Raw genomic sequence first — 12733 nt, 5'->3', positions numbered from 1 at the left:
CTAACCCTATATGGTAAGATATGGAAAGATGGGCAAATTTCTGAGTACAGCAGAGGGGAAAACTTGTTTTGAAAGGCAAAGGAAAGCTAAAAGTAAGCTGTAACTTTTGAGTTTGGTATCACAGAATACACCAGGTTTCACCAGCAAGTGAAGAATATGTGGTATATCTATTAATAGACAAGATTGTTTGTGTATCCCATGGAAACATCTTGCACATGCACAGCTCTCTCTAAGTCCATTGTGGCAGAGACTGTTGGCTGACTAATTTAACAATCATTCCCATCTGCCTTCTCCCTTGATGTCTCCCCTGTGGAACTGAGAAAAGCTAAATACTGATGGTTAGTGATATCCATGTAACACAATCTGGCTAACTGGCCATGTCTGGAAATATGCTGAGGGTTTTTTTTTTTTAATAATTTTGCTTTTTCAAATAAGAGACCCTGTTGATATCACTTCCTTACTCTTGTCTTCGATATGGCTGCTATAATTATACCAGTGAGGGCCCCGAGACGTTGAGAGCACTCAGGAAGATGAATGGAGATGTGCTTGAGCCATAACTGCCTACTTCAGTACTACTTATGAGGAAAATCAAACCTTCTCTTAAGCCATTGTAGTCAGATTTTTCTGTTACTTGCAGCCAGAAGCATTCCTGACTGATACCGGAATTAGCCACACATGCAAGGGTATGGAGAGAACAAGTCTGCCAGCACCATTTTTCCAACTGCATGTTCTCACTTCAGGTCTCTGTGTTACATCTTGATAATTCTTGCAATATTTCAAGATTTTCCATCATTGTTATATTTGTTATGGTGATCTATGGTCAAAGATCTTTAAGATTATTATAATTGTTTTGGAGGGCACCACAAACTGTGCCCACATGAGACACTGAAGTTAATCAGTAAATGTTGTGTATATTCTGACTGTTCCACCAACCAGCCATCCCTCCATCTCTGTCCCTTTCCACAGGCTTCCTTTTTTGAGATACAGCAATATTGAAATCAGACGAATCAGTAAACCTACAAAGATCTCCAAGCATTTAAGTGAAAGGAAGAGTTGCCCGTCTCTCACTTTAAATCAAAAGCTAGAAATGGGTAAGCTTAGCAAGGAAGGTGTGGCTAAAGACAGGTATACTGAAAGCTGACCTCTTGCACCAGTTAGCCAACCAGTGAATGCAGTGGGAATGTCCTCAAAGGACATTAAAGTGCTACTCCAGTGAACACATGAATAATAAGAAAGCAAATCAGGCTTGTTGCTGATATGTCACAGTTTTAGTGATCTGGATAGAAGATCAGACCAACATTCCCTTTGACCAAAAACAAATCCAGAGAAAGGCCCTAATCCTCTGCAGTTCTGTGAAGGATGAGAGAGGTGAAGAAATAAGGAAAGAAGAATAAGGAAAGAAGCCGTCTCCACAGTTGGAGATGTATAGGGCAAAGCAGCAAATGCTGGTGAAGAAGCTGCAACACGTTGTCGGAAAGGTCTAGTGGAGATAGATGAAGAAGGGCGCTGCTGTCAGCAGCAGGTTTTCAGTGTGGATGTAACAGTCTTATCTTGAAGAAGACACCATCTAGGACTTTCATAACTAGAGATACTTTAATGCCTGGCTTCAAAGGACAGACTGGCTCTCTTATTATGGCCTTCAGCAGCCACCACCCTGATCAGTCAGTGGCCATCCACATCAAGGCCAAATCCTCCACCAGCAAGAAGATGATGACTTGCTGAAGGCTCATGACCATTAGCAATTTTTTAGCAATAAAGTATTTTTAAAGTATTTACATTCTTTTTGTTGGTTGGTTGATTGCTACTGGGGATTGAACCCAGGGGTGCTCAACCACTGAACTAGGTCCACATCCCTATTTTATTTTTTTATTTTTAGACAGCATCTTACCAAGTTGCTTAGGACCTCACCAAATTGCTGAAGCTGGTTTTGAACTTTCGATTCTCCTGCCTCAGCCTCCGGAGCCACTGAGATTACAGGCATGTGCCACCATGCCTGGCTACATTATTTTAGACAGATGCTCTTGCATACTTAATACACTATACTATATGATAAATGTAACTTTTATGCACACTGGGAAACCAAAAAAAATTACATGACTTGTTTCATTGTGATATTTGCTTTATCATAGTGGTCTAGAACCAAATCCACAATATCTTCAAAGTATACCTCTATTAGTTGTGTTCAGTCTTGTGTGAAGGATACTGTCTAATGAGCAATACTTCTGTGATATTCTGACCTTCTCATGTGCAAAGTGGAACAATGAGAAAAACGCTCAACCTGTTCTTTCTTAAAGACACCAATGCTATAACTATGTTTACTGCTCTCCGCCTCATTTCTAATTTCATCATGTATACATTCCCTGATAGTACTTCAGATTGCAATTTGACAATATTAGTATATATCCTTTTCTTTTTAAATAAATCATCAAGATTGCTTTTTCACTGTGGTAATCTTCCTTATTCTGTTTTGTCTTTCTTGATAACTACCTGCTCCTTTTTAATTGACTTTTTCTTTTCCCCTTCTAAATATTTTTGGGCTTTGTTTTGTTGGGGTGTGGTATTTGTTTGTTTATTTTAGAATTTGCTTTTAGGGAGACAGTAGGGTAAGACAGTCTTACTGTCATGGAAAAATATTCCAGATGAAAGTCAAGGATCCTTAAGAGAGAAAGCTCAGTGGAATAGTTGGAACTTACACCTAAGTCCATGAATTATCATTAAGTCTCTGATTTTCAAACAACTATGTACTTCAATTCTTGTTTTTAAAGAATCTAAACTAGTTGGATTCTTAAAAATTTTACCCCTCATTTTTTTTCCAGAACCTTCAGCTACTTGGAGCTACAGCTATTGAGGATAAATTACAAGATCAAGTGCCTGAAACCATAGAAACTCTGATGAAAGCAGATATCAAAATCTGGATCCTCACAGGGGACAAGCAAGAAACTGCCATTAATATTGGTAATTCACTTAATTCAGGTGCTTTTTAACAGATATATATATTTTAGAAGGTGGATTTGAGATGTTTCAATATCTGAAAGAGTTGATATATCAAGATTCCAAATTTATATTATTAGACCTTCCTGTTTGTTTACTTACAGTTTCAATACTGCCTTTAAAGTTGTAGTGGTTTTATATGCAACCAAACTTGAGCTCTCACAACCACATATACCCTCTCTCACCTTTCCATCCTGCCTCCTCATGTGGCATTCATGAGGGGCACATTCTAATAATACTTCTGTAGTTGTCTGTGAGAGTCTAGGGATTAGGTCTGTGGCATGCTTATGTAGTGACACTGGTTTGTGTGACCAAATGTTGTTTCTGAGATAGGAAGTAAGAAAGTTACTAGTTTGTATTCTTCCAGCAGTCAGTTTCAGTTATTTTGGGGGAAAAAAAAAAAAGTTTTAGGCTGGGGTTGTGGCTCAGTGGTAGAGCACTTGCCTAGCACGTTCGAGGCCCTGGGTTCAATCCTCATCACCATATAAAAATAAATAAAGATATTGAGTCCAACTACAACTAAAAAATAAATATTAAAAAAATAAAAATAAAAGTTTGTATTAGCTCAAGCTGCCATAACAGAATATCTTATATGGGGTAACTTAAACAATAGAAACTGATTTTTCTAGAGACTGGAAATGCAAGATCAGAGTGCCCAGGGTTCGTTTCTGGTGAGGCCTCTCTTCCTGGCTTACAGGTGGCTGCCTTCTCGTGTCCTCACGTAGCCTTTGCTCTGTGCATATGCACCACCGATATCTTTTTCTTGTAAGGACACCGGTTCTGTTGCATTAGAACCCTGTCTTAGTCTCTTTGCATGGCTATAAAAAAAAATGCCCTCAGTCTGATAACTTGTAAAGAGAATAAATTTACATCTCACAGTTCTGGAGCAGAGAAATCAAAGGTCGAGGCACCACCAGATTCAGTATCAGATGAGGACACACTTTCGGATTTACAGATGATATCTTCTGTGTCCTCACCTGGTAGAAGGGGCAAGGAAGTTTTGGAGGCCTCTTTTATAAAGGCATTAATCCATTTATAGGGATAGAGCCATGCCAACAGCCCACCTCCTACTACCATCACACTGGTAATGAGATTCAGTATTGAATTTGGGGGAGACAAATATTCAGACCATAGCAGGCCCCACACTATGACCTCCTTTAGCCTTAATTACCTTTTTAAAGGTCCTATGTACAAATAGTCACATTGTGGGTTAAGGTTTCAGCATAGGAATTTCAGGGTTGAGAGAAAAAAATTCAGTTTATAACAAAGGTCTTACTAAGAAGAAAGTTAATATTTGGTATTAGAAGCCTATAGTACCAGTAATACATCAAAAGAAATACCTTTTTTCCCAAAATTCAGTAATGGTAGCCTGAGCACTGTAAACCTTTGTATAGATTTAACCTCTTATTATTAGTCATATACATTATGTACAAAAATCCTCCAAAGTCACAGAAAATAGGACTGAAGTGTTCACAGCATGAAACCACAGTTTTGGAAAGTCATTTTTAAGTATTCTCTAAAATACACTTAGCTCATATTCCTTTTGAAATATTAGCAGTCAGCCTGAAGTATCCTATACATCTAAAACTCAGGTACAAAGTTATAGTAAATTAATGTTATTAATAGAATATTATTTATTTTAGGAGAAAAAAGCATACAAATTTATTAACATACATGGAGGAAATTACAGGAGTTTGAATACCCTAAAAATTAATTTTTATTTTAAAAAAATCAACAAATTATGTAGTAGAATGTTAAATTTACAAGCCACACAGTTGTTAATTAACACTAGTATTTAGAGAAAAAATGAAAAGAAGATGTCTGAGAAGGGAATTATGATAAAATGCAAGATGGGTCAAGAATTGGAAGACCTGAAAACACAGGGTAAAACTTAAGACAACAGATGGAGAAAATATGGTGAAGAGTGAGACGTGGGGAAAGGAGGCACTCAGGAGTCGTAGCGTAGGGTGTGTAGTCACTGTGGGTGATCTAGGAAAGGGAGGAGGGTAGTAATTTCTGGCAATGTTTAGCTTCTAGAATCTTGGGCCATGATTGATTCTAGAAAAAGAGATGATTCATTCAGCAAATAGCTGTGGTGTCCATAGTGCCGGGTTCCAGTGAAGTGCAGGAAACAAGAAGCCAACTCTCTGCCCTTGTGGAAATCAGGTCCTGGTCAGGGAAACAGACAAAGTAAATGAAAAAAAGCACAGAGTATATTGGATTTCAGTGATTGGTATTACACACACACACACACACACACACACACACACACACACACACACACAGTGATAGGGCATCACCCAAAGGAATTCATAGTTAAGTAGGAAGGTCAGGAAAAATTCAAGGTGACATTTGAGAAATGACCTGAGAGAGGAAGGGAGCTTGTCATGGGATGATCAGAGGAAAACTGCTTTCTGTTGTAGAAAGAGCACAGGAGCAGAGCGGGCACAGCAGAGACTGGTGGGATAGGGCCGCTCAGGGCCTTGTAAGGACTTTGCACTCGCTCCAAGTGAACAGGGAAAACACGGGCTGGTTCTCAGCAGAGACAGACATGATCTGACTTCTCTGTGAGGAAAACAGTCACTCTGGCTGCTGGGCCAAGGCTGGACTGAGAGGGGAGGCGGTGTGGAAGCAGGAGACCAGGGGAGAATCTACTGCATTGAACCAGGGGAATCGCCGTGGTGGCCTAAACTGGTGGCAGCATGAGGAGTGGCTGGCTTCTCAATGTGTTTCAAAGGTAGAGCCAGGAGGATTGACTGGTAGATTTCACATAGGGTTTGAGAGAAGGAAAGTAATCAGGGGTGACGACAACACTTTTGGCCTTAGCAACTGAACAATGGTTTTGCCATTAACCAAAATGAGGAAGACAAGTAAGGCAGGTTTTGAGGGACAAGAGGGGTGCCAGCAGCCTGGGTTTTGCATATACTAAGTGTGAGTTGTCTACTTTGTACCCAAGTGTCTGCTGTTAGGAAGAACTTGGTTATGAGACCCTAGAGGTCAGGAGAGAAGTCTGAGTGGAAAGTGTTTCAGATTGATAAACATTTAGGACTAGAAGTGCAGCTCAGTGGTAGAGCATCTGCTTATCATATGTGAGGCCCTGGGTTCTATCCTCAGCATCACAGAAAAATAAATAGGAGAGAGAGAGATCCAGAAGAGTAAACATTTAAGTTGCATTTAAACCCATGAGATAGAATGGAATCACAAAGGGAGTGATATTATTTTTACTATCTTTTTAATATGAAAGCAGGTTTGCCTATTTTTCTGCAGCCACATTCAGCTATAGCAAGTGGTACAGAATAGATTTAACAAAGTGGTGATTTTGCCATGTAGAGGGTACAGCAGAGCAAGCGAGGGCAGGTAAGGAGAGAATATCATGACTGCTCAGAGCAGGGAGATGGTGGGATCAGTGGATCAAGAAAGAGTCAGCCTACCCTCCTGTGCCCATCCTCTGTCAACAGCCATCATTTTCTCTTTGTGTTGGTCATCAAGACAAGACACTGAGAATCCTTACCAGTCTCTTTCCTTATTGTTTATTAAGACAGCCTCAAAAGATGTCCTTGTATTATATCCATCCTATAGCATGTGAGAGCATTTCATTTTCAACATCCTGTAAGCCTGGAAAATAGCTTATTGCCACCATCATTTTTTTATAAACTCCTCCTTAAATGTTTCAATAGTATTATCATTTTAATATCTTCTCTTTCATAAAATTAATTGTATTTGTAATTGTATTTGTTCTGTTTGTACATAGGACATTCCTGCAAACTCTTAAAGAAGAACATGGGAATGATTGTTATAAATGAAGACTCTCTTGATGTAAGTGAAATTCTTTTTTTTTAAAAAAAAAACCCTCTTTTACTAACTTAATCACCTTGTAGTATTTTATTTTATTCAGTTAGCTATATTTTATTTTCCCAATGTTAACAGATATGCTATCATTGTTGTTCTACTTTAATATAGTTTTGAATAACATTGATTAAATTGATACACACCTTGGAATTGTGTTAACTATAGAAATTGCTAAATAATTTTCTTAAGGTTATAAGACAGAAAAAGCACTTTATAAAAGCATTGTTGGGAAGTTCCTGATGGTCTGTAACTTGTTCATATCTGAGTATTATATTTTGTGTATCAAGCATTTTATGCCCGTTTTAACATCCAGTGCTAATATACGTTTTGCTTCTTTTAGAAAATTGTGAAAGTTATTTAACAGCACAAAATAACCATTTCTGAAAAGTTTTGGTTTGATGTGTGTGTTATGTCCTAACTTCTAGGGTAAAATGTAAATTCCTCATATATATTTTTTCATGGCCTTGATCACCTGATGTCATATTTAGAAAAGAAATAAAGATTATTAGGAATTGGATATAAAGTATAAGTTCACAAAATGATATGTAGGTCATGTGACCTGAAAATATTTTCAAGTTAGGGTGAATATTTGTAATTTAAGGTGGAAGACAGAACAGGAAAGGTGATGATTATACAGCTTCTTGAAATAGTCACTGTGACGCAGAGAGCCAAGTGGAGAAAACCTGATAATTAGGCATGTTGGTGAAGCTGAGAGGCCAGCTAGGTAGGAGCCACCGGTGAGGAGGTGATTGAGAATGGAGATGTTTAGAAGGTGGCTGCAGAGCCGAGATTGTATGTAAGCATTTTCTCACTTCAGATTTTTACCTTGGAATGATGGTCTCTTATTCATCCTTTAAACAGTCCTCTGATAATTTTCTCTTTCTCATGAAATCTTTGAGCAACTTGTCATTTAAAGATTAGCATGTGATTTTGCAATTATATGAGCTGTTTATGCCTTTAATTACTGAACAAGTAGTTTTGGCGAACCAAACTTTAATCCTATTTTAAAACATAAACTCAAAAAATTCATCAATGGAAGCTAATCTGTCTTTCTTATACATTTAGTTGTCCCTCTGCTAGGCACTAAGAATGTACCCCTAAATTATTGTGCCATAAGCTCTGCCCCCTTTAACTTACTGTTATCTCCATCATCCACCATCTTGTATGTTAATTATTATAGCTGAGTTATTATTACCTTGTGAAAAATTATGACTAAGAGAACCATGCTCTCATACGCTTACACAATAAGTGAAATGGCATATATACAAATAACAGTACAAATCAGATCTATAAATAAAGTAGATAGTTCACTATGGGGATATTGTGAAGTGGAGTATATTTATAAAGAAAGTGACATCTAGTTAGAAAGAGTTGTATAATGGAAGAGTGAAAAGTATTTGAAACATGAAAATTCTCACAAGTAAGTTCAAGGCCTATTTGGGGCTTGAGAAGAAAAACACTGAATTTGAATGCAAGGTTATAATTCTTAAATATTCTTATTTTGCTTCTTTTTAAAAAATGTGGAAGTTATTAAACAGCACAAAATAACCATTTCTGATAAGTTTTGTTATCCTCAAATATTCTTATTTGAAGAATTATAAGCCATAATGTAAAAATTAAGTTACAGAACAGGAAAAGTACAGATGTTAGAAAGTGAATCTGCACCTTTGCATCTGATCTGCCAGTTTACCTCCCTGGAGCTGGCCCCTACTTTCAAATTCTTGAGTTATTCTCAGGAGTGTATGTCAACATACAGACCGTCTGTTGTTAAAACAAGTCATAGAACATTATATAAAACACTTTATGTACTTTGCTTTTCTCACTTACTATATCTTAGCAAATGTTTTGCAATAGATGTTTGAAGCTATCTAATTTTTTTTTAACATGGCATGGTATTTAAAAGGTATCTATAAGTGAATGATAGAGTTAAAACCGAAAGGTGATCTCAGGCCATCTGTGGTAGCCTGGGCCAGGTTAGGGAATGTGCCTACATAGGAAGAGGGGACCTTCATCAGCTCTGTGCTGAAGAAGTATGAGAGATTGTACATAGGCAGCCTTGGAAGAGCAGCAGGCATGGAGTACAGGCAAGGGGCCAGGAGAAGAGTTTAGGTCACCTTTGGATTAGGATTGGGGGCACCAATGCCAGCGATGTGGTGTCAGAAAAATTGGGATGTATGCCATCTGGCCACTGAAGAAGGAGTCAACAAGGATGTTTCTGGAAGGTCCATTTGGTCAGAGAACTGTTAAAATTGAAATGGAAATAATTCACACCAATCCTGGTGGTGGTTATGCTTTTTTAAAAAAAAAACACAATACCTTTATTGGTTTTTTATTTTTATGTGGTGCCAGGGATCAAACCCAGTGCCTCACACATGCTAAGCAAGCACTGTACCACTGAGCCATAACCCCAGCCCCACAGTTATGCTTTGGTGGGTAACATGGTTACATGTTTTCTTACAGTCACAATAAATCAGAGATAGAATCATGATGCAAAAGCAGGACAAGCCATGCTTTGTCTGACGGGGGACCCTTTTTGTCTGGATCCAGGCTCCCACCTATGTAGAGTGTGGCAGCATGGCTGCTTTTCTTTTATTCTGTTCCGTCATTTTTGTCCATTCCTTGGATAAATATCCTTTCTTTTTTTTTTGAGAGAGAGAGAGAGAGAATTTTTTAATATTTATTTTTCAGTTTTCAGTGGACACAACATCTTTATTTTATGTGGTGCTGAGGATCGAACCCAGCGCCCCGCGCATGCCAGGCGAGCACGTTACCACTTGAGCCACATCCCCAGCCTGGATAAATATTCTTTTGAGTGTTTTAAGTATCAAGTAAATAATAATCTCAAGGGGAAAAGAAAAGTGAAATACCAAAAAAAAATATTCATTGTAGTGCATCAGAGTAGAGTCACAACAGAGGCATTTATTTTCATTTTGAGGTTTCTAAGTTGGTAGCACAAAATTAACAAACACCTCAGGGTACTCGCACTGCCTATTTCTACTGGAGCAGCAGTGTAGGTGCTATTGTATCTGTCTGTTCAGCTTTAGCCTCTGTCTCAGCGTCCAGAAAACTGTCTCATGTGTAAGAATTATGCTATAAATATTTGAGAAGCAAGTTACTGCATAATTGTTAAGAATTCCATTTTTTTTTAAATTGGTGAGTTCCATTATTTTTAAAAGTCATGTATCAGTTTTAACTTTGGTAGTACTTTATCATATCTGATGTTTTAAAAGTAGGATAGTTAAGAATCTCCTTATCCATTCAAGTGGCAGGTTGGGGCAGGAGGCAGACTGTATGAATGAATTAGCACTAATTTGTCCAGCTCCTACCGGCCAAGCATTCTGCACCACTGTCTGGGGAAGGTTTTCTCCCAGGGAGTTAAGTGGTGACTACAAATCTGGCTATTTAGGGTCAGACCTGCTGGGGTGCACTCATTTGTTTCTCAGCAGGAAAGGAAACATCACTTTGCATAGCAACTTCCTATCTTGTGTCATAAAATCCATGGCTGAGGTTTCAGGCAAATCATGTGAAGTGCTAGGATGCCCGTAGGTACATCATTATTTGTTTTTCATTGCCACAGAAAAGAAAAACATCCTATCTATGTTTAAATTGTACTGATAGATAATAAGAGGAAATAGGATTATCACTGCATGAGCATAAAGAATAATTAACAAGTAATAAACTTAGGAACATAACATCTTAGGAAATGAATTGTGAGTGTGTGTTTTGTCAAGTGACAATTTTAACGAGCACACTCAAATTATTCTCTGAAACAGCCCAGTGGTTGAGAGCACAGTTCTGTCCCAGACTAACTGTGCAAGTTGAAAAAGCTTCTGTGAGCCAAGTTTTGCTGCCTGTAAAGAGAACATCACGTTTGGCATAGGATTAGTATGGTTAGCCCAATACATGGCACATGTGAAAAGGAAATGTTATGAAATTTTGTAGAAAGAACAGTATTCCCATTGCTTGTAACTTGTTTTGCATGATGATTATCTTTGTTATAAAAACTATTTTTCCACGTTTTAATTTTTTCCTAAGGGAACAAATTATAACTGTAGATTCTCTTTTACATAAGTGATACATATTGCTATGAACTATTCAAATTTTCTGCAAAATGTTATTCCTAATACTGTTAAAATTGAACAGATCAATCTCTTTTTCTTATATTAAACTTTTACAAAGTATTATATTCAAGGATCTTGAAATTTCACATAGAAATCTGTTTCTTCTAGTGATTCTATTAACAGAGATCACCGTCTCCCAAAATATAGATCATCATCATCATCAAAAAAATGCTACTGGGCTTTCTTTCTTTTGGGGTTTCAGCATGGTTGTTGTGCTGGGGGTAGGGGCCGGGAGTAGCTCTTCCGATGTTTTTAAATCCTTTAAGTAAATGCATTAAACCAAACTATAGTTGAAGATACAAACAGAATGAGAGTCTTGCTCTGCAGACCTAATAGGGAAACTGGAAAGGTTTGCCTTCCTCCATTAACTCCCAACTACTATCATTGCAAGAGCAGTACCTCCTCCTTAGACAGTCTACAGTCTAAGGACAGGCTCTTATAAAATGCCCATCATCAAAAGAGTTTCTCAAGCAAAATTTTTTTTTTAATTTAGAAAAGAATTTCATAGGTAAAGCTCATCTAAAGTTGATCAGAATTTTCAATAACTATTTCATTTGGGTAATTTGTATAATTTGTTGTACACTATTTGAGCCTCTTTAATAGGAGTTCTGATTATGTTCTTCATATAAGACATTTCCATAAGCATCTGCAAAGACAAGAATTCCAGATTTCTGGCTTGAAGAACATTTTTATACTTCCTCTCTGACTCCCCAGTAAGGCTCAGGAAATAGCCCACAAACCTCTCAGAAGCCCCTTCCACTGAATAACCCATATCTATGGCATCCCTTTTGCATCTTTGAGTTATATCTTTGAGTTTGTCATGAAATAATTCCTTCAAAGTCTGTCAAAACTGGAAACATCTGAACTGTGAGCTAAGAACTAGAGAATTTGATACTGTGACCCAATTTCTAATTTTAAAAAGTCTTTCAAAATACACTAAAACAGTTCTGGAAGGATTGGGTTTATGATATACTAAGAAATATAGTTTTAATACTATACAAGCGCCTCATAGCATACCGACTCTGTGAATCTCTGGAAATACTTTCAGGCAACTCAAAATCATACTCTTTCATCTTGGTGTGATCAAAGTTTCTACATGATAGAAAAATGATGGAGGTTTGTTTCATTGAGATAGCTCACCACCATGTCATCTGTCAAGCCCAGAGTGGGAAGGATTATCATTTCTTATGCTACTCACTGTATGACATAAAGGAATAAATAGATGTCTCCTGGGTACCAAAACCATCTTTCTTGAGTTTCTCGTGATATACCCTTAACATAAGACTCACCTTCTAGCATCTCTTTTGTAGGGGGAGCTGTGGAATCTGGTAAAGCTAGAACTTAAATCCATTCTTACTGTAGTTGCCCCGGCCTTTCTACTGCCAGACTTTCCTGAGAGGTGCAGGGGGAGCAGCCACCACACTTCCTGGGAGAAGCCAAGTATCATTGACCCTACAGAAAAATACAGCTTTCTGACCTCCTAGGAAAAGCGAATTCTGACCCCTCTGCAGGATTCTGTGTGTGGTTGTTCCGGTCCTAACAAAACCAAGAGCTTATGTGTCTTAAGTGCTTTCTATTTTGGACCGGGTGCTGGATTAAAGCCTTGACACCTGAAAATGTTAGTAGACAGATATAATTATGCCTCAAAATAGGAATCCAGAAAGAGTTTCCTAATCAAAAAGACAGCTAAGCAGCACTGGGGAATGTAGCTAAGTCATTTGACTCTGGAATATAATATAAAAATAACTTTTTCTTACCCTCAGCTGCTACAT

At 37.8% G+C, this 12733-nt stretch overlaps 1 protein-coding gene across 4 annotated transcripts in view; it reads left to right on the top strand.

Annotated features, from left to right (window-relative positions):
- The window catches only part of Atp8a1 (ATPase phospholipid transporting 8A1), a 213943-nt gene that overhangs the window by 121610 nt on the left and 79600 nt on the right, over positions 1–12733 (top strand). For all 4 annotated transcript variants that reach the window (XM_040292494.2, XM_005319953.4, XM_005319955.4 and 1 more), the window contains 2 exons: positions 2817–2955; positions 6743–6807. In XM_040292494.2, the coding sequence (XP_040148428.2) occupies positions 2817–2955; positions 6743–6807 (204 nt within the window). The remainder of the gene's footprint in view (positions 1–2816; positions 2956–6742; positions 6808–12733) is intronic.

This window comes from Ictidomys tridecemlineatus, chromosome 9 (genome assembly GCF_052094955.1).
Source record: "Ictidomys tridecemlineatus isolate mIctTri1 chromosome 9, mIctTri1.hap1, whole genome shotgun sequence".
Lineage (NCBI taxonomy): Eukaryota > Metazoa > Chordata > Mammalia > Rodentia > Sciuridae > Ictidomys > Ictidomys tridecemlineatus.
The sequence above is the reverse complement of the archived record's forward strand: the minus strand, read 5'-3'. Positions and strand labels throughout refer to the sequence as shown.